Below are 21,324 nucleotides of genomic sequence, written 5' to 3'. Positions count from 1 at the left end.
GACATTTTAGTGTACAAGTATATGGGAATTGATTTTGTGATTCCCCTTGGGGAAAAAAAAAAAGCTCACTATTGTTATTTAATATTATGACTGTATCATTATGACATGAACCTGCTTAATGTCCTGCACAATGCAAACCCCCCCCGCCCCCACCACAGACACACTTACAGAACAAAACTGTTTATCTACGCACAACCCTGAGGCAGGGAGTCGTTGCTATTCCTGTTTCACACACGGGGACATTTATTCCGGGGTGTCAGGTGACTTGTGTAAAGTCCTGCAGTTTAAAGGGGGCAGAACCCTTGCTTGCTGGGCCTGGGAAATCCCAAGATGTGTCAGATGAGGCCTCAGCCCTCAGCCAGCGGGTGCCGGGCAGGAATTGCACAAGAGATCTATGTGAGGCCATTCCTGGGTACAGAACGAAGAGTCTGTGCCACGCAGGAGTGGAGGAGTCAGTGTGGGCATGGCAAAAGCTTCCAGAGCTGGGGGGTAAAGTCATGGGCAGAGAGCAGGACCAACACTCCCTGAAATATCAACACTCCCTGGAATGCCCCTCCCCCGGCAAAGAAGCTTGCCCCAGTGAAGAAGGGAGGGCAGCTGGGTGAGAACGCCACGCCACAAGAGCAGCTTGTTGGGGGCTGAGGGAGGCTGCAGCAGAGGGACCGGGAAGGCGGGTGGCAGAGGCAGGCTAGAGGCTTTCTGCCAGCACCCACTGGCGTCCCTGATTGCAGCAGATCCTAACTTTCAGGGAAGGGACAAGAGCTGATATTCCACACAGTACGAAAGGAGACAGAATAAACATTAAGTCTCCTTCCCGTTCTTGACCTCCAATGCAACTGACCTCCCCAGAAGCAACCATTGGTTCTGGGGTCTTCAGTACCTTTATGGAGATATTCATGCCCCATGGGCTGCCATCTGCTCTGCTCTCTACGGCTGCTTGTTTTCCTTCATCAATGTCCTTAGGCGATCACTCTGTATCTGCACAGAGTCATGATGGGGAACTCATTCAACAGACTGTGGGCCTGCCCTTCACCACCTCTCTGTCCTCATTTCCCCCTACTCCCTCCCTCTCTCCTGGCTCATGCTGCTCCAGCCACAGAGGCCTCCTTGCTTTTCCTTGAACACGTCTAGCATACTTCTGCCCCAGGGCCTTTGCACTAGCAGTGGCTTCTTTCCCCTGTGTTTAATGCTAGGGCCCTAGTTATCTCCGCGGCTTATTCCTTTGCTCCTTCACATCTTTACTCAAGGTTCCTTTCCCAGTGAGCCCTCCCTGACCCCTTCCTCCAATTATAAACCTTACTGTCCTATACACCTTAAATGCCTTACTTGGGCCAAAGAATCCATTAGTATTCATCATGCCCACTTTTTACTTATTTATTAGGATCTTGTCCCACCTAGGTGCACGCTCCTGAGGGCAGTGACTTGGTTTTGTTCCCTNNTGAACTGTCAGTCTCTGTAGCAGCATAGACTGGACCCTAAAGATCTATGAGTAGAATTAACACATCGATGATGATAGCACTGCCTCAATTTTTTTTTCTTCCAGGTTCATTGAGATATAATCGAAAAGTAACCTTGTGTAAGTTTAAGGTATACAATGTAATGATTTGACACACATATATATTGTGAAATGATCACCACAATAATCTGTCTGTCACCCCACATCTGTCACCTCACATAGTTACCTTGAGTGTGGTGAGTACATTTAAGATTTGTCCTCTTAGCGACTTTCAAGTATACAACATAGTATCGTTAACTATAATCACCATGCTGTATATTAGATCTCCAGGAGTTACTCATCTTATGACTGAAAGTTTGTCACCTTTGACCTGCCTCTCCTTTCCCCCCGCACCCCAGCACCTGGCAACCACCGTTCTACTCCGTTGCTATGAATCCAGCTCTTTGAGATCTGCCACATAAGCAAGATCATACTGGGGCGCCTGGGTGGCTCAGTCGGTTAAATGTCTGCCTTCGGCTCAGGCCGTGATCCCGGGGTCCTGGGATGGAGCCCCACATTGTGCTCCCTGCTCACTGGGGAGTCTGCTTCTCCTTCTCTCTCTGCCCCTCCCCCTTCTGGTGTTCTCTCTCTCTCAAAGAAATAAAAAAAAATAAGCAAGATCATACAATGTTTACTTCTTTTTTTATTTTATTTTATTTTTTTTAAAGATTTTATTTATTTATTCGACAGAGATAGAGACAGCCAGCGAGAGAGGGAACACAAGCACGGGGAGTGGGAGAGGAAGAAGCAGGCTCATAGCAGAAGAGCCTGATGTGGGGCTCGATCCCAGATCGCCAGGATCACGCCCTGAGCCGAAGGCAGACGCTTAACCGCTGTGCCACCCAGGCGCCCCTACTTCTTTTTTTAAAAGATTTTATTGATTTGAGAGCAAGCACAAGCGGGGTGGGGAGGGGCAGAGGGAGAGAGAGAAGCAGACTCCCCACCCAGCCCAGAGCTCCACGTGGGGCTTGATCCCAGGACCCTGATATTAGGACCTAAGCCAAAGGCAGACACTTAGCTGACTGAGCCACCCAGGTGCTCTTACTTCATTCTTTGCAAGGACCATATTGTACTCTGTGGTGTGGCGGCTAAGGAATACACCCCCCCACACCAGATATCCAGTTCCTGCACCAGAACTGATAAGTACGTTACCTCCTATGACAAAAGGGGCTTTGCAGATGTGATTAAATCAAGAATTCTGAGGAGGGGAGATTATCCTGGATTATGCCAGCAGCCCCAACATAGTCACACGTGTCCTCGTAAGACGCAGGCAGAGGGAGACTGGACTACAGAAGGCTGTGTGACAACTGAAGCCAGGTAGGGGGGGCACGAGCCAAGGGATGGCGGCAGCCTCTAGAAGCTGCTAAAGGCAGGGGAGCGGCTTGTCCCCCAGAGGCTCCAGAGCAGAGCACCCTGCTGACCCCTTGAATTTGACCCAGTGATACTGATTTCAGACTTCTGCCCTCCAGAACCGTGAGGTGAGAGAATAGTGTGTTGTTCAAGCTTCCCGTTTGTGCTTTGTGACAGCAACCATAGGGAACCAACACGTGTGGTATGATTCACTTGCCCGCCCATTCCTGGTGGCAGGTGCGCGGTTTTCTGTCCTTACTACACCGGGTGCCACCAGCAGTGGCTCTTAACTGGGGAGATGGTCTCCCAGGGGACGTTGGGCAATGTTGACAGTTTTGTGTTACAGCTGGAGGGGCGGTGCTACTGGCGTCTAGTGGTGGACACCCAGGGCTGAACAGCCTATAATGCGTGGACAGCTGCCCTCGAATATCAACAGTGCTGACATTGAGAAACTCTGGTCTATCCTTAAGATCTGTTCCTAGAAATACAACTCCCTCCCTCCCTCCATTCCTTCCTTTCTCTCTTTCTTCCTTTCTTTTTTATTTGCGAAGCTAGAGAGGGACAGAGGGAGAGGGAGGAGAGAATCCTCAAGCAGACCCCCGCTCAGCCTGGAGCCCAACACGGGCTCAGGCTCGGGCTCGATCCCAGGACCTTGAGATCATGACATGATCCGAAATCAAAAGTCGGACACTTAGGGACGGAGCCCCCCCCCAAAAAAAACAACTTCTAATACAATCTCTAAATTCAATGGCTGAGCCCGAGGGTGTGTGTTGTAGACCTCGCCGTATTGCCTGGGGCGACTATCGACCTTAGGAATGTGTTCAGTTCCTCTGTGGCAACACGGCTGCCTCTGAGATGTTGGTGTGGATGCTGTGGGTCCCCACAGGCCCCGGGGGCTTCCTCCAGCCTGGTCCGCAGGTAAATAGCTACGAGGCAGGGGCTCTAGGTAGGGTTCCTTCATTTAACAGCCGGGTCCCGAGCAGCTGTCGTGTCCAGGATGAAGCCGATAGATCTCCTTACAGACCTCCCAGCCTGATAGGGAGACTGACCTGAAAATAAACTATGTGATACATACAGCGCGTGCAGTGAGTAATCAGACTGGGGAAGTCACGGAGGGCATCATGGAAGAGGCAACTTTTAGCTCGCGTGATGGTTAAGTTTTATGTGTCAACTTACCTGGGCCAAGGGATGGCCAGATGGCTGGCAAGACATTATTTCTGGGTGTGTCTGTGAGGGTGTCTCCAGAAGAGATTAGCATTTGATTCCGTAGATGGAGTAACGAGGATTGCCCTCCCCACTGTGGGTGGGCATCACCCAATCTGTTGAGGGCTCTAAAAGAGCAAAAAGGCAGAGGAAGAATGGATTTCCTCTCCCTGCTTGAGCTGAGACAACCACCTTCTCCTCACACTGGTCTGCCAGTGCAGGGCAAAGAGGAAGACAGAGAGGGGAGGCACAGAGTTTGGGGAAGATAGCCGAAGATGGGGACTTTCCCCTGTGCCAGGAAGGAGGGTTGGCAGTGGTGGCAGAGCCTGATTTGGGACTTGGCTCTGGTTCTGGGGCAGAAGTGGCTGGTTGTCCAAGGCACAAGCTCCCAGGTCTTCAGGACCCCCCGAGGGCCTGGGGTCTCACATTGTAACTTAAAATAAAAAGAACCATACTTTTATTTGAGGATGACTCAAAGAAATCATTTACAGGATGCCTTTTGTTTTCAAAGCACAGCTTTTCATAAAAAGCAATGTCCACCTTTAATACATGCTCTAGTACATAGGTGTATGCTGGGGGCTGCCAAGGACACCAGGAGGCCCCGAGTGCCCTGCTGTTCAGTACTCGTCGCCGTCTTCGGAGTCCTCCTGGGCCTGCTGGTGCACCTTTGAGGGCTGCGGGGTGGCCAGAGGGCCTGCGGGGGTCTGGGCCAGGTTCACCCAGCCGGGCCCGCGAGGCAGCAGGTGGCTCTCGTTGAGTCTGCAGACACGGTAGTTCTCGTAGTGGACGTTGTGGGTGATGTCCTTCAGGTCTTGGAGGTGGGAGCTGGGAGATGGGCGGTGGTTCAGCCCAGGCCCCGCCACAGTGTCCCCCTGGGGTCCCCGCAGCCCCCCGGGCTCCCTGCATCCTCACCGGATGAGCAGGTCTCTCAGGAGGGGAAACTCACAGTGTGCCAAGTTCTCCACTGCAAGACAGGACACGGAGTGCTGGCCCTGCCCCGCCCCGCCCGGCCTGCCCTCGATGAGCACCAAGTAAGCGCCCGCTGTATGCTGCGCGCCCCCAATATCCACCACAACCTTTCCCCCACATTTCTGTCTTATCCCACCTCCCATTCTTTCATTCACTCACTCATTCATTCATTGCTTTGTCCCCAGCACCTGGTACAGGCAGCTCCTACATATAGTTGAATCAATGAATCCACTAATCATTTATCGTACACTTAGTAGTGACTACATTACTACGTGACATTGTATTATATACCATATATACCACGTATATTATATTCTTCTAGTAATTATATTGATAAATTGGAGGCTCAGGCCCTGGCTGCCCCTCCTTCTCTTCCTAGTCTCCCCTCAGGGAGGCCTCCTTCTGCTCCCTTAGGAAGCTCTGTGTCCCACCCCACTTTCTCCCACCTGTCATTGTCTCAGCTCTATGGGGACAAGAACCTTGCCAGTCCTGCTTTCATCGTATCCCCTCAGGAACTACATATAGTCAGCTTGGTACCTAGTAGGCCCACAGTAAATTCTGGTGAATGCCTAGGGTATTTTCTGGGTGCTGGGCATTGTGCAAAGTGGTGGCCTGCCCTGTCCAACCACTTTCCATGTACAGATGTGCATTTCATCTACTGCACAAAGGCAAATGGCCGTGACGTTGATGTTGTCATCATGCCCATTGCACTGTGAGGAAACTGAGGCACAGACAGTCGGGGAACTTGCCCAAGGCCTCCTAGCTGCAAAGAAGGACTTGACCCCAGGTCTGTCTGTTTCCTGACTGTGGGCTTGCCCACTCTGGGCCCCATGATGGGTGCTGAGGGTGCCAAAGGCAGTAGGATGTGCCTGGCTTTTCACAGCCCCCCACCTGCGTTCTCTGCAGTTCCTGCACTGACCTTCGATGATGCCCCACTTGGTCTTCCGGCCCAGGACACACCTCCCATTCACCAGGTGCTCTCGGTCAGCCCCGACCACAGCAAAGGGGATCCGGTCCTGCAGGAGGACATGAAGCAGAAGGGTTGGCCTTGCCTAGGAGGTGGGGAGAGAAGTCGCTGAGGTGCAGTGGGAGAGGTATGCTGTCCTCTGTAGAGAGAGCAAGTGGTAGAAAGAGCACAGAGATCTAAAGTCAAAAGACACGGGGCATCTGGCTGGCTCAGTGGAGCATGCAACTCTTGATCTCAGGGTTGTGAGTTCGAGCCCCATGCTGGGTATACAAATTACTTAAAATCTTTTTTTTTTTTAAAGGCACAACATACAAAATCTCATCAATGGCCCAGTTTCTTCCTCTGTAAAGTGGGAGTCAGAATGGCACATACGCAGGGCTTTGTGAATGTTGGGGAAGGTTACCCAGGGTCACATTAATAACATCATCTTGCTGATGGCCCATCTCTTACCTGGGAAAAAGGAACTGCGACCACCTTCATCGGTTATCATGAGGGTTAAAAGACCCAGCTTTGTACCCAGGGCTTGGCAACCTGTAGTGTGTGCAGATTGGGCCCGCGCCCGTTCTCCCACGTGGGAAGCCTGTTGGCACACAGCCTGTGTTCATTCACTCTGGTCTAGGCTGCTTCGGTGCTGCAACACCAGACGGCGGTGATTGTGCGGGGACCGCGTGGCCTTCAGAGTCTAACACATGTACCATCATCTGGCCCTTCGCAAAAAAACGCTTGCCGAGCCCTGTTGAAAACTCCGGGTGTTCATCTGCTCGTGGCCAGAAGTGGAGACTCGAATCCCTAAGCTGCGAGGTCCTGTCCGGGGTTTGTTTTCATTTCTCCAAGAGTTAATCTGTGACGAGGAGCAATGCGGGTGCTAACAATAGCAGGTCTCTGTTGCACGTGTAGTGTGCGCCCGCCCACAGCAAACCCTCAGTGAATGTTCGGTGTCTGGGTGATTTACTGAGATGTCAGGTTTGTTCTCCCTGTGCTTCTGGTTCTGTTCCCGCGGCTGCCTTCGCAGGTCTCGGGACAGGAAGCAGAAGGCGGCGAAGGCCAAGGCTCTCTGAGTGTTTCACAGGAAATCCTGTTTGTTGCACCAGCCGGGAGAGGAAAGAGGGAATGTGTGGAGACATTGGGTACCAGCTGGGAAGCAGGGCCTCCATGTCCAGATGTGCGGTTTGTTTACTGCACAAAGGCGACTGGCCTTGAGGCTGTGTAGGGCTGCCACCGTGCAGGCTAGCAGGGTCCCCCGGGGAGGGAGTCAAGGCCTGGGGTCGGCGGATGATGAATCCCAGCCCTCACCAGGGTCCTTTGCAGGTCAGACTGACATTGGACGCACCACAAGGACAGCAAGGTGGGGGCTTGGAGTTGGAATTCACTTGATTTGGGGAAAAAGAAGACGCTATTTTCCCCCTCTCCTTTTTTGAAACAGCTTTACTGAGAATTCACGTACCATAAAATTCACGCTTTTACAGGTTCAGTGGCTTTAAAGGTACAGTTCCCAAGACTGTGCACCCGTCCCCACCATATAATTCCAGGGCATTTTCACTGCTCCGAAATGAAACCCCACTCCCGTTAGCAGTCACTCCCCATCCCCCCCAACACCTGCCCCCTACCCCCAGCCCCAGGCAACAACCACTAAGCTACTTTCTGTCTCCATGGGATTTGCCTGTTTGGGACATTTCAGAACGGAATCATGTAATGTTTATCCTTTTGTCGTCTCATTTCTTTCACTTAGCGTCAACCGCATTGTGGCAAGTTTTCTTTCCTTTTTAAGCCTGAAGAATATTCCATTGTGTGGACACACCACGTGTGTTTATCCGTTCGTAAGTTAATAGACACGTGCATTATTTCCACTCTTTGACTATGGCGAGTATCTCCACCAGGAACATCCGTGTACACGTTTTTATGTGAACGTGGGTTTTCATTGTCTCTTGGGAGTGGAACCACTGGTGGGTACTCCGCTAACTTGGCGTTTAGCCTTTGGAAGGACTGCCAGCAGCCTGTGCAAACGCAACTTCTTCACGTCCTCACCAGCCTGTCCGTTTGACCACAGCTGTCCTAGTGGGTGTGCAGTGGTACCTCGTCTCACGGCTTTGATTTGCGTTTCCCTTATGACGAGTGATATCGAACTGACATCTTTTCATGTGCCTATTGGCCATCTGTTCAAATTCTCTGGGGGAATGTCCCTTCAAAACCTTTGCCCCGGGGCGCCTGGGGGGCTCAGTCAGTGAAGTGTCCAACTCTCAAACTCAGCTCAGGTCTTGATCTCAGGGTCGTGAGTTCAAGCCCCGCATTGGGCTCCATACTGGGTGTGGAGCCCACATAAAAAAACAAACAAAAAAACTTTTGCCCATTTCTAAATTGGTTATTATCTTTTATTGCTGATTTGTAAGAGTTCTTTAAATGTTTAGGATACAAGTCCCTACCAGATATATCATCTGCAAGCATTTTCTCCCATTCTGTGGGTTGTCGATACGACCCATTTCTCGTTCACTTTTTGAGTTTGTGGGTGTATGGAGATTCATACCTGCTAGAAGTATGTGAACCTCCCCCCCGACTGCAGAGAGAGATGAATCTTTGGATGGGAAGGATGAGTAGAAAGCAAATCGCCCAGCCTTGGTCACAATAGCCCGCCCGGCCCGTCATGGCCTCCTACCCGGATCTTGCTGTTGAGGATCCTGTCGTTGATGTCCTCATCAAAGCATTTCTGCGGGTACACCTCGATGCAGTGAGTCCTCAGGTTGTGCTGGATCTGGGGACGCAGGTGACCTCATCTCATCCTGTGCACTCTGCCTCCTCTTTGCCCCCACCGACCCCATCACCCTGGGCGCCCAGATCACCCTGCGCCTGAAGGTCTCTCGCTCCTCAATGGTCAGGCTGTCGGCCCGGGCAATCACAGGCACCACGTTCACGGTCCGGCACAGCCGCTGTAGGAACTCAATGTCTAGGGGCCTCAGGCTGCTCAGGCGGTACGGCAGTGATGGTGGTGAGGGCAGCGGTGAGCATGTGAGGGGGTGCCAGCCCACAGCCCACGCCGGGGAGTCCTCCTCCTCTCTGCCCTGGGCAGCTGGCCCTCCCCCAGCAGGCCCAGCCGCCTCACCAGTGCCCAGTGGGTGGCACGAAGTATATGCAGCAGTGCACCCGGGTGTCGGGGATGTGACGCTGGCGGGTGATAAGGATCTCTTCCTGCAGGTACCGCTCATACTGTTCACTGATGTAGCCTAGGATGGGGTCCCAGCTGGGGCAGCAGATGGACCCGAGCTCAGAGCCCCACCCTGGGAGCCCCACCCCATCCCCCTGCTAGGAAGACCAATCGCCCCAGTTGGCTCGGACACAGGACTTTCAGTCCTGTACAACCTAAGGCCCTTGCTTACCCAAGTACCCGCCTCCCACTCCTCTGGATCATCAGAGAGGCCCCCTGCCATTCTCAAGCTGGGGCCTCGGCTTCCCTGTTCCTAAAATGGGGACAATAAGAGCACCTGCCCTTTGCAGGGGTGTGGTACTGAAAGAGATAAATAGTCACAGCCTGGATCAAACCACCACTGATGCTAGTCCCATTGCCACGAGGATCTCCTGAGTCCCCTCCCTTCATCTCTCCTGCCCCTGTTGGGACTCAACTCAAACACATCCCTTTTCTGCTCCGCCTGCAGTGGCTGAGGGAAAGCCAAAGTCCTTACGTTGCACTACCAGGCCCAACCCCATCCCACTGCTGCTTCCTACCTGCCCTCTCCAACTCCTCTCCCTGCCCCTCACACACCGCCAGCCACACCAGCCTTCCGCCAACAAACCCACCTCGGGGCCTGTGCACGGGCCACTCTGTGTTGAACAGCCTGCCCCACGTGAGCACATGGCTCGTTCTCTCATCTCCTGGCAGTCTGCCCAAGTGTCTCCTTATTAAGCTTGATCACTCTGTTTAAAATTGCAATCCCCCCAACAGCTCCCTACACCTTTCACTCTCAGAAACGTCCTGCTTGGATGACAGAGTTGAGGCTCACCCCGTGTATAACTGATTTACTGTGCTCATTGCCCCCACGCCCACGGCAATGTAAATTTCATGTAGACCAAGATGTTCATCTGTTTTGTTCATTGCTGTATCCCCAAGTCTAGAACCTAGACCTTGCGCTCAGTACGTGCTCTCTGAAGCACCGTGTCCAGGGCTGGCTTCCCGGGAGCGTGGATGGAGCAGTCCCACAGTGCTCCGTGCTTCGGGGGGCCTGCATTTGGTTGAATGTTCTGTGGTGGTGATTTTACAGTTCTTCATATTTTTTGAACAAGGGGCCCTACATTTTCATCTCACTGAGTCCTACAGATTATGCAACCAGTTCTGAGTGTGTGTGTGTGTGTGTGTGTGTGTGTGTGTGTGTGTGTGTTACCATCCACTGTCACAGGTTTGGGCTCTCAGTGAGAGCCTAGAATCACACTGCAAGGTGGGTATCATCACCCCCAAGTGACAAAGAAGGAAACTGAGCCTCGCCCAGTTTACATGGCTGGGAAGTGGTCTAACCCAGCAGTCCTGACTCTGGAGTGTGGGCTTCTAACTCCTGCTATGCCATGACCTTTATCGAGCAACTACTAAGTATTCCAGGCAGCAAGCTCTGACCTTTCCATACTTAACTCCCTTCAGTCTGGGAGGGATGGTTGCACACACCCATTATACAGACAAACAAACTGAGACTCAATGATGCCACAGCTGGGTTAGGTTGCTTCAGGGCTGGGCTGTTTCCCAGAGGCCAGAGGGGCAGGGGTAGGGACCACCAGGGCTTGGCCCACTCCTGAGGACCCACCACTTGTCATTATTGATCTGGTCTCCAAAGCCAGGCGTGTCGGTCACCGTCAACTTGAGCTTCACGCCCTTCTCCTCAATGACTGTTGGGGGAGAGTGGAGTGGGGAGAGATTGGCCGGGGGGTGTGTGTGTGGGGGGTGTGTGGGGTAGGGTGGGGTGGGGTGGGATCGGTGGGGGTGGGGGACTACTCACCGTGAGTCACCGACTGCAGCTTCAGCGTCTGGGGTGTGGGCGTCCCCAGGCCCTGCACGGTGGACTTCCACATCTTGGACTTGAAAAGGGTGTTCACCATTGTGGACTTGCCCAGCCCGCTCTGGCCTGGGGGTAACCAGAGGACAACAACGGTGTTGGACATTTTTAGGCAGTGCTTCTCAGCCTCTTAAATACTTTTAGAAAGTAAACTGTTTTAATAGCATAACATAAATACAGAGAAGTGGCTACTATAGTTAGGGTCCCCCTCAAAGCTTATGCCTCCTCTTTAATGAGGCAAAACTCATATGATAAAAAATGAACCATTAGCCATTCAAAGTGAGCAATTCCCCCTGCTTGTTCTCTCTCTCTCTCTCTCCCTGACAAATAACATATTTTAAAAAATACAGTGAACAATTCAGTGGCATTTAGTGCATTCCCAGTGTTGTGCACCCACCACCTCTAACTCCCAGTAAAAAGAGAACTGCACCCTGGGGCTCCTGGGTGGCTCAGCTGGTTAAGTGTCTGCCTTCAGCTCAGGTCATGGTCCCAGGGTCCTGGGATCAAGTCCCACATTGGGCTCCCTGCTCAGTGGGGGGCCTGCTTCTCCCTCTGCCTCTGCGGCTCCCCCTGACGTGCTCTCACTCTTTCTCTACCTCTCAAATAAATAAATAAATAAAATCTTAAAAAAAAAATAAAGAAAGAAAAGAAAACTACAGGCGCAAAATGATGTCACTTAGGCCAAGTTCCCAAATGAAGGCTTAATATCTAACCTAACTGCAGTTCCCACCTCCCCCAGAAATGTAGTCTTAACTGGTAGGTCAGGAATTTTCTGGTCAGCACCAATGAGGTAATGTCACATGGGCCTTTCCTTCCCCCAAAGAAAGAGGAGGCAAACCCCCTAGGATCCCCTGCTTGTCTCCTAACGGAAAGCAGCGTTGCCTGGAACAATCCTTTCCTTTTGCTAATAACTTCCTTGTACCCCCTCCTTCCTTACTTCTTATAAAAACCTTAAAAAAAAAAAGAAAAAGCAACAACAACCACAAAACCTTCCATGCTGCACAGCTTCTTGGAGCTCCCCTCTACTTGCTGGTTGGGATGCTGCCTGACTCATGAATCAAGTAATAAAGCCAATTAGATCTTCAATTTGATTAGGTTGAATTTTTATTTAATTTTAGATTTATTTATTTATTTATTTATTTATTTATTTATTTTGAAGATGTTATTTATTCATTTGAGAGAGAGAGAGAGCGCACAAGCAGTGGGAGAGGCAGAGGGAGAGGGAGAAGCAGACTCCCTGCTGAGCTGGGAGCCGGTTATGAGGCTTGATCCCAGGACCTGGAGATCATGACCTGAGCCGAAGGCAGACGCCCAACCATCTGAGCCACCCAGGCACCCCTGAATTTTTTTTTTAATTTTTTATTTTAAGTAGGCTCCATACCCGCCATGGAGTCCAATGCAGGGCTTGAACTCATGACCTTGAGATCAAGACCTGAGCTGAGATCAAGAGCTGGACACTCAACCAACCGAGCCACTCAGGTGCACCTGAATTTTGTTTTTTTTTTAACACTCAGAAACATTTGCATTGTCCCCAAAGAAACCCAACAGTCATCGGCAGTCCCTCCCCTTCTCCCTCCACTGTCACCCCTGGCAACCACGAATCTGCCTTCTGTCTCTGTGGATTTACCTATTCTGGACATTTCCTATAAATGGAATCATGCAGTATTTGTCCTTTTTGTGTCTGGCTGCTTCCCCTAAGTATCATCTTTTCGGGATTCGTCCATGTCGTACCAGCTGTGGGTGCTTCGTTCTTTTCCGTGGCTGAATAATGTTCCATCACATGAATGGACCACATTGTGTTTATCCATTCAAGCTGATGGGCAGTTCAACACATTTCACAAATTCAACAGCCCATGGACACAGCAGGGGTCCAGAGATGGTACACAGAGTTCCCCAAAAGCCTACTCATGCCTCATCTCAGTAGCTCTTAGCCCCCAAGCCCCAGGAACAGCCACTTACTTCCCTGACTTCTGGCAGCAGGAAGCAGTTCTGCCCACCCTTGTCTTAGGGAATCACACAGCCCGTGCTCTCCTGTCTGGCTCCTTTCACTTGACACTATTTGGTGAGGTACACCCAGACTGTCCGTGGTTGTGGATGGTCCATTCTCCCTGCTGTGGGGGCATCTCAAACTCTGTGGACCACACCTTGCAGGAGGGAACACCTTGCTTCACAACGAAGGACACACCTTTGTGTGCACAACTGACACGGTCCTATCTGGGAGTCACACATTTGGCTCTTGCTGTGGGCGATACGGCAAATTTGAATTGAGGTTGGGTGTGCCAAAAAGAACGCGAAAGGTCTCATGGATCTTTTTTTTTTTTTTTTTTAAGATCTTACTTATTTGACAGAGAGAGAGAGAGAGACAGCACAAGCAGGGGGAGCGGCAGGTAGAGGGAGAAGGAGAAGCAGGCTCTCCGCAGAAAGGGAAGCCCGATGCAGGACTCGAGCCCATGACTCCGGGATCATAACCAGAACTGAAGGCCGATGCCCAACAAACTGAGCCACCCAGGTGTCCCGTCATGGATCATTTTTTAACATGGATTACATGTCATGTCACGATAGCATTTTGGAATAGTCTGGGTTAAATAAAATAAATGGTTAAAATTAATTTCTCCTGTTTCTCTTCACTTCTTTAAAGGTGGCTACTGGAAAATTTTAACGTTATGTGGCTCATGTTATATTTCTATTGGACAGCACTGCCTTAGAATAATATTCTTCATTAGTGCTATACACTCTGACCTTTTATGTTGTGTTTATTTTGTTAAAATTGTAGCTTTGACCTACAAAATTAATTTTGCCTATATAAAAATGCAATTCTGGAGAACCTCCTTAACTCCGGGCACTGTGCTAAGCCTGATGAGAAAAGGAGGCAGAGAGGGTCAGGGACTGTGCCTGAGGTCACACACTGGTAGGTGTTAAGGGCTGGGACCAGGATCTGGGTCTGGGACTTCACCACTTCCTGCCACAACCTCCCCTTTCATTGCTCGTTTTGGGTTTGACTAGGGCTTTGTGGGTAATTTTTGTCTTTTAATGCCCAGCGTTTCCAGATTTTCCACTATAACACCTGGTGAGGGACTCTTAGCAGACCCACTTTATATATGGGGAGACTGAGGCCCAGAGAGGTGAAGCAACATGCCCAGGCCCACGAGACTGTACCCTTCATTCTGCCCTGTGAGTCCCCGCCCCTCACTTACCCACCACCATGATGTTGAATTCAAACCCCATCTTCATGGCCTTGATCTTCAGTTGGTCCAACACGGCTTCAATGCCCACGTAACCAAGCATCTCGCAGGGTGGGGTCCTGGGGCTGGAGGGTCTTGATGGGCAGGGGGAGGGGGACCGCCTCATGGGGTCCATGGGGCCCAGGGCACAGCAATGCCTGTCATTGGGGTGGTGGGGAGAAAGGGGTCACTGGGGCTCCAGGGGAGACCCCTGAATTCTCATCTCTGGACTCTGGCTCCTGAACTCTGCTGCCAGGCACTCCTGCCATTATACCCCGCAATCTACCCACCCTCCACGTCTCCATGGCTCAAGGGCCTTAGTGCAAGGAGCCTGTCAATCTGTCCCTCCCCCACACCAGCTTCTTCCCGCCCCCACCCATGGTCCAGGCAGGATCCTTGCTCAGATACTGCCCCCCCCAAGAATGTGGCCAGCCTGGCAAAGCCCAGGGTCTGGACCCATGGGGACAGAAAGAAAGGGAGGAGCAGCTTTTGTGTGGCACCTGATGGCCTTGGGTCTCTGAGGGAGTTCCAGGGGGCCACCACGCGTCCTGGCAGACCCTGGTGTGTGTGGTGAGGGGGAGGGGACGGGGTGACAGTTAACTGAAGAATCTGAGCTCCACCCCTTTCCCCCTCATGGGATGGGGGCGGGGCCCCTCTACAGCAGGAGCTGAGGGCAGGGACCGGTAAGCTCCTCCAGGGTCCCCTCTGAACACTACCCTGAATCCTTCCAATGACCTTGGCCTAGTGTTACAGACAAGAACCCAGGGCCTCTGGGCAGTTCCCTCGCCCAAGGTCACCTAACTGGGCTAACAGGGCTTCAGCTGGTCCCTCTGACTTCCAAATTCATATCCCTTAACCACTCTGCTGGGAGAAACCAACCTGTGACCCATAGCTGGAAAGCAGAACATCCGTGTGTCCTCTTCGGTCTGTCCATTGCTGGTGCCACAGTGTTTTAAATCGCCAGCACTGAAAAAATCAAAAGATTGATTTAGGAAATATTCACCCACACGGAGTCTGTGCAAAGCGTTGTTCTAGGGACCCTCGGATGGTAGCTTGTTTAATAACCATCCCGGCGCTCTGAAGCTGGTGCTGTTCCTACCTCCGGTTTATAGGGAGAGTCTGAGCCCGTGGCTCCAGGTCACCTAGTGAGGAAGTGGCGGGGTGGGATCTGAGTCCCTGTGCTCACCCTCTAATGCTGTTCCTCTCGTTCACAGGAACATCTAGACTTCCAGTGTGTCTTAAAGAATGTAAGCCCTGGTGATTCTGGGCCCAGCCCACAGCTGATGAGCTGCCCTCTTTAGCTGGGCCACGAACTCTCCAGTTTGCCATAGTCCTCACCCCTCCCTACTGTGTCCCTGTTAAGATGTTTCTTTTCTTTTTTTTTTTTTTTGGAAGATTTTATTTATCCATTTGTCAGAGAGAGAGAAAGAGTACAAGCAGGGGGAGTGGCAGGCAGAGGGAGAAGCAGGCCTCCTGCTGAGCAAGGAGCTTGAGGCGAGACTCGACCTGAGCTGAAGGCAGACGCTTAACCCACTGAGCCACCCAGGAGCCCGTGATAAGATGTTTCTTATACCAAATCCATCTCACTCAGTTCTTTCTCACCTGTTTCCTGGCAGTAAGCAGTCCTCGGTCCCAGATGTAGGCAAACCTTTTCTCTGAAAGCCCAGATAGTACAGATGTTGAGCTTTGCGGGTCATGACATCTCTACTGCACTTACCCTTCAGCCCTACTGTCGTAGCGTGAAAGGAGCCACGGACGGGTAAAGGGTGCGGCTGTGTGCTCGTGAAACCATTTACAAAAGCGGGAGGTGCCTTGCTGACCCTGCTCTCCCCACTGGAACTCACCAAGTCTGCCCCAATCCACTCACCTGCGGCGTCCTGAGCCCCAACTGGCCTTCCGTCCCTCTCTACCCATGCCCTTCTTCTCCCCCACCTTCTATACATCTGACGGGAGAGGCTCTAACTTCACTGTCAAGACTTGAGGCTGGGAGCGGGGCTGGGCTGGGCCTGTGGCAGGAGGACCGGAGCACAGACTGTCCTGGAACATGGTTCCATTCCCAACAGAGAAATCTCTCAAGCCACCAGTCCACAGCTCTTGAGGGATACGGAGGCCTGGCCTCCTCATCAAAGCGAATGAGAACGTCATGTGTGGTTGACCAAACAGTACTGGGGATTTGTGGACTGGCCTTGAACAGGTACAGTCGGCCTCTGCAAATGTCCCCTAAGGATATTAGCTGCTCTGCAGAGAAAACACTCCCGCCATCCCCCAAAAATCACATGTGAGTGCAGTAGAATTCTGAACAATTGGGGAAAAAAAACACAAGCCTCAGTGGGTGGCCACCGGCATCGCAAGCGGGATTATCAGGTTTGCAGAAAGCAGTAGTCATCTGCAAGGTGCTCTTGGCTATGCTGACTGGGAAAAGCCCAGGGTAAAGTGATCTGAGCAGTGTGAGGATGGCAGGTGAGCCATCAAAGAACAGAGAGAATCACACCCACAGTTTGGGTGAGTCATACACGGCCATCTAGTGTGTGTTTCTAGAGCACCTCATTGGGCTAAGGAAGTGTTTATGTGTATTATTCCATTTAGTCTAACCCGAGAAGGGGGAAATACTACATACACACCCATTTTACAGACGAGAAGACTGAGGCTGACAGGGTCAGGGATTGTGCCTCAAGGTCACACTGGTAGGTGTTAATGGGCTGGGAGCAGGAACGTAGTCTGGGGGGGTCTGACCCACCTGAAATACGTCCTACCATGGCCTCCCCATCATTGCTCTGCTTGGGTTTGGGGACTCTAATGGTGGTTTTTGTTTTTTAACAGTTTGGAATGTCCTAGATTTTCTTTAATGAGAAGGTCTCGCCTCCCCAGCCCCACCATGGAAAGGTCTTACTTTCATAATGGGAATGAAAAACAAGAAACAATGCACCCAGGGGTCTGGACAGGAAGGCTAAGGGTCAGCAGGGAGGAGAGCGGACAGAGGGCCTCCTGCCCACCCAGCCAGGCCAAATGGTGGGGGGACGGGGGCCATAGCTGGGCACCCCATCCCTCTTTTTTTTTTTTTTTAAGATTTTATTTATTTATTTATTCGACAGAGAGACAGCCAGCGAGAGAGGGAACACAAGCAGGGGGAGTGGGAGAGGAAGAAGCAGGCTCATAGCAGAAGAGCCTGATGTGGGGCTCGATCCCAGATCGCCAGGATCACGCCCTGAGCCGAAGGCAGACGCTTAACCGCTGTGCCACCCAGGCGCCCCCCTACCTGAGTTTTTAAAAAGAGGGAAGCATTGGGGCTCCTACGTGGCTCAGTCGGTTGAGCGTCTGACTGATTACAACTCAGGTCGTGATCTCAGGGTTGTGAGATCGAGCCCCAAAGCAGGCTCCATGCCCTGCTTCGGGCTCCTGCTCAGCAGGATTCTCTCCCTCTGCCCCTGCCCCCTCAAATAAATAACATCTTTTTAAAAAATGTTTTAAAAAGAGGGATGGGGTGGGGCGCCTGGGTGGCACAGCGGTTAAGCGTCTGCCTTCGGCTCAGGGCGTGATCCTGGCGATCTGGGATCGAGCCCCACATCAGGCTCTTCTGCTATGAGCCTGCTTCTTCCTCTCCCACTCCCCCTGCTTGTGTTCCCTCTCTCGCTGGCTGTCTCTCTGCCACATAAATAAAATCTTTAAAAAAAAAAAAAACAACTCAGGTAAAGGGTGCCTGGATGGCTCAGTCGGTTAAGCAGTTGCCTTTGGCTCGGGTCATGATCTCAGGGTTCTGGGATCAAGCCCTACACCAGGCTCGCCGCTCAGTGGGGAGCCTGTTTCTCCCTCTTCCCCTCCCCCCTGCGTGTGCTCTCTCTCAAATAAATAAATAAATAAATAAATAAAATCTTAAAAAAAAAAAACTGAGGTAAAGGGGCGCCTGGCTGGCTCAGTTGGTAGAGTGTACAACTCTTGGTCTTGGGGTTTTGAGTTCAAGCCCCATGTTGGGTGTAGAGCTTACTTAAAAATAAATAAGTAAATAAATAAATAAAATTGAGGTAAAATTCACATAAAACTAACCATTATCTATTCTTTTTTTTTTTTTAAGATTTATTTATGTATTAGTGAGAGAGAGAGGGACGGGGGAGGAGCAGAGGGACAGAATCTTCAAGATCCCCTGCTGAGCACAGAACCCAACTGGGGGCTTGATCCCAGGACCCCAAGAGCATGGCCCTAGCCAAAACCAAGAAGTCAGACGCTGAGCCAGCTGAGCCACCCAGGCTCCCCCACCGTTATCTGTTCTAAAGAGAGCAGATAAGTGGCAGATCAGAATTGAGTACGTTCACCGTGTGGTAATGCCACTACCCCTATTCTGTTCCGAGACACGTTCATCACCCCAAAGAAATGCCATCACCACTAAGCACTCACTCCGCCCCCACGTGCCCCAGCCCCGGCAACCACTAACTACTTTGTCGCTATGGATGTGCCCGTTCTGGATGTTTCAAAGAAACAGAACTACACTCTGTGTGGCCTTTTGGGTCTGGCCCCTTTCACCGAGCATCATGCTTTTGAGGTTCACCCCTTTTGTAGCAGGTGTTAGTACTTCATCCTGGACGGCTGAATAACGTGCCACTGCACGGACTGATCACATGGTGTTCATCGGTTGATGGACACTTGGGCTGTTTCCACCTTTTGGCTCTTGTGATTAGTGCTGCTGTGACCAGTTGTGCTCAAGTCTTTGAGAACCTGTTTTCAGTTTTCTTGGGTCTATACCTAGGAGTGGAATAGGTGGGCGTTTGATATCACCACCATGTGTGACTTTTTGAGGAACTACCTGACTGCTTTCCACAGTGGCTGCACCCCCAACCCTCCTTTTGCAATAACACTCCGGTTGCTTCAAAACGACCCTGCCTCTGCAACAGGGATCTGAGATCTCAGAATGGGACGGAGGGATCATAGGGTATAAGAAGGGGACCCAGGACAGGAGACCCTAGAATATGCTGGTCAAGGGCTCTGGGATCTGAATCCCTGGGTCCCAGTTCTGGCTTCTCTGCTCACTCTGGGTATATAGATGGCAGAATCATGGCCCCCAAAGATGTTTTCATCCTAATCCCTGGAACTTGGAGCAAATATGTTAATTTACCTGGCAAAAGGGACTTCGCAGATGTCATTAAGGATTCTGATGGACATCACAGAGGTCCTCGTGAGAGGGAGGCCAGGAGGGTCAGGGTCAGAGAAGATGAGGACGGAAGCAGAGACTGGGATGAACAAAGGAATGTGCGTGGCCATGAGAAGCTAGAAAAGGCAAGGAAGGGATTGTCCCCTAGAGCCTTCAGAGGGAACACAGCCCTGCCCACCTCTTTTAGACTCTGACCTCCAGAACCGTAAGACAATAAATTTGGATCGTTTCAAGCCACTAAGTGTGTGCTGGTATGTTACAGCAGCAACAGGAAATGAGTACATTAGGTGTGTGACTTGAGCTGATTGCCAGACTTCTCAAGGTGGCACCTTTCACACCAGTAAGTGGGGAGAACAGGAATAGCCACCCGAGGATTGCCACGAGGACGCATCCGGTAGTGGACATATGGCATCAGGTGTGGAGCCCGACACTAGCTGAGACGTCCTCCCCTGCTAGACCACAAGCACCACAGGCAGCAGACATTGTGTCTGCCTGGTTCACGGCCGACCTCCAGTGCTGAGCAGCCTCTGGCCCCTGGTGGGCCTGGACGGGTCTGTGCTGAAGGAAGGGAGAGTGAGCGCTGCCTTTCTGGCCAGCGTCAGGGCCCCAGGTCCCCAAGTTCTCATTTGAGAGAGGATAATCATCTTCTCGTAAGGATCATCCTGCAGATTAGAAGCGAGCAAACAAGGACACAGAAGACTCCTAGCATGGTACCAGGCAAGTCCCACCTGCCTAGGAAAGGGCGGGGGGATGAAAACCATGTTTCCCTCCCCTCCCTCCCACCTTTCCTGCCTCCAGTCTTCTTCCCTCCCTCCCGTCTTCACTCATCAAATCCACAGCGGGCCAGGGCGCACTGTGTTCCGGGCTGCTAGTCTGGGCTGAGAAACAGTGAAACATCCCCGAAGGAAGAGGCTTCCGGGCCCGCGGCTACCTCCCTGGGTCCTGTAGCACCTGCTGCTGTCGGGAGGCTGTAAGCACACCTGCCAGGGGACAGCCCCGCCCTCTGGAGTCTGGCCACCCCCTGGGAAGGGTGGGACTGGTTGCCAAGGTGCAAGGGCCTCAGGTGGCAACTATCGCAGATCCGGAAGCAGGAAGTAGTTGTTCTCAGGACCTGGGACCTGCCTGGCTGGGGGAGCTCGGAGGCTGGTGGGGGTCCAGGGGTGGGGCTGCTGGGGGGAGTGGGAAGGGACAGGGCAAGGGCTGAGGGGTGGTGTGGGAGGGGGCAGGCAGGGGCTGGACTGCGGGAGGCCTGGATGCAGCCCAGTCTCAGAGGACAGGGTTCTGAGGCAGCCCCTGGGGGGCTGGGGCAGGTGGCACCCAGAGGCCTTGAGGTGAGATGGACTTGGCGGGAGACCTGGACAAAGAGCTGGAGGCCACAGCCCAGGAAGTGCTGGGGAAACTGAGGAGCCGTGAGCTGTTCCAGTCCACCTGGGACACTGCTGCCTTCATCATCTTCCTCATCTTCCTCGGTGAGTGTGGCCTTGGCCTCTGGCCCCCTTGGCCTCCTGTCCTAGACCTGGCCGAGGGCCATATCTGGACACCCGTCCTACCCGCAGGCACCGTGCTGCTCCTGCTGCTGCTCGTTTGTATCCACTGCTGCTGTCATAGCTGCTGCAGCCGCCGTGCCTCCAGACCCCAGAAGGTGAGCCCTGAGCAGGTGAGCCCCACCGGCCCCCTGGGCTGGGCAGGCGCCAGGGGCAGCCTGGAACTGCACTGGGGAGAGGAGGGTGCTGGGACTCCTGTGGAGAGGGGCCGACAGGGCACACACGAGTGAAGCCTGGACGGCCCCCTGGGCCTCTCTTGCAGGAACGCCCCAGGGGAGTGGATAACTTGGCCCTGGAACCCTAACACAGCGAGCCCACCACCCCCAAGCCCACCATGCCCCTGCCCGTGTGACCTGCTGGGCAACAGTAACAATGCCTCGTTTGCCCAGAGCCTGAGTCTGGAGTGTG

General features: G+C 52.4%; 2 protein-coding genes across 8 annotated transcripts; one reads left to right on the top strand and one right to left on the bottom strand.

Moving 5' to 3' along the window:
- Positions 1 to 4,488: 4,488 nt before the first annotated feature.
- On the bottom strand, positions 4,489 to 20,133 carry SEPTIN12 (septin 12). 6 transcript variants are annotated; one of them, XM_008696855.2, is made up of 13 exons: positions 19,337 to 19,450; positions 18,773 to 18,966; positions 15,835 to 15,887; positions 15,112 to 15,198; positions 14,206 to 14,390; positions 10,955 to 11,080; positions 10,763 to 10,844; positions 9,079 to 9,216; positions 8,819 to 8,936; positions 8,635 to 8,730; positions 5,937 to 6,033; positions 4,961 to 5,012; positions 4,489 to 4,873 (listed from the first exon to the last, which is right to left on the bottom strand). In XM_008696855.2, exons 4-13 carry the CDS (start codon positions 15,138 to 15,140, stop codon positions 4,666 to 4,668), a joined length of 1,131 nt encoding a protein of 376 aa, XP_008695077.1. In that variant the 5' UTR covers positions 15,141 to 15,198; positions 15,835 to 15,887; positions 18,773 to 18,966; positions 19,337 to 19,450; the 3' UTR covers positions 4,489 to 4,665. The 6 variants fall into 6 exon arrangements, with proteins under 6 accessions (XP_008695077.1, XP_008695074.2, XP_008695075.1 ...); XM_008696852.2 differs by lacking the exons at positions 15,835 to 15,887; positions 18,773 to 18,966 and adding an exon at positions 19,881 to 20,133 and having other exon boundaries at positions 19,337 to 19,451; XM_008696853.2 differs by lacking the exons at positions 15,835 to 15,887; positions 18,773 to 18,966 and adding an exon at positions 19,881 to 19,937 and having other exon boundaries at positions 19,337 to 19,488.
- A 267-nt stretch (positions 20,134 to 20,400) lies between these two features.
- Positions 20,401 to 21,303, top strand: SMIM22 (small integral membrane protein 22). Of its 2 annotated transcripts, XM_040635373.1 has the most exons (4): positions 20,401 to 20,518; positions 20,683 to 20,841; positions 20,929 to 21,029; positions 21,179 to 21,303. In XM_040635373.1, exons 2-4 carry the CDS (start codon positions 20,709 to 20,711, stop codon positions 21,218 to 21,220), a joined length of 276 nt encoding a protein of 91 aa, XP_040491307.1. In that variant the 5' UTR covers positions 20,401 to 20,518; positions 20,683 to 20,708; the 3' UTR covers positions 21,221 to 21,303. The 2 variants fall into 2 exon arrangements, with proteins under 2 accessions (XP_040491307.1, XP_008695082.1); XM_008696860.2 differs by lacking the exon at positions 20,401 to 20,518 and having other exon boundaries at positions 20,576 to 20,841; positions 20,929 to 21,014.
- The last annotated feature ends 21 nt before the right edge of the window (positions 21,304 to 21,324 follow it).

This window comes from Ursus maritimus, unplaced genomic scaffold (assembly GCF_017311325.1).
Source record: "Ursus maritimus isolate PB19 unplaced genomic scaffold, ASM1731132v1 scaffold_2, whole genome shotgun sequence".
Lineage (NCBI taxonomy): Eukaryota > Metazoa > Chordata > Mammalia > Carnivora > Ursidae > Ursus > Ursus maritimus.
The sequence above is the reverse complement of the archived record's forward strand: the minus strand, read 5'-3'. Positions and strand labels throughout refer to the sequence as shown.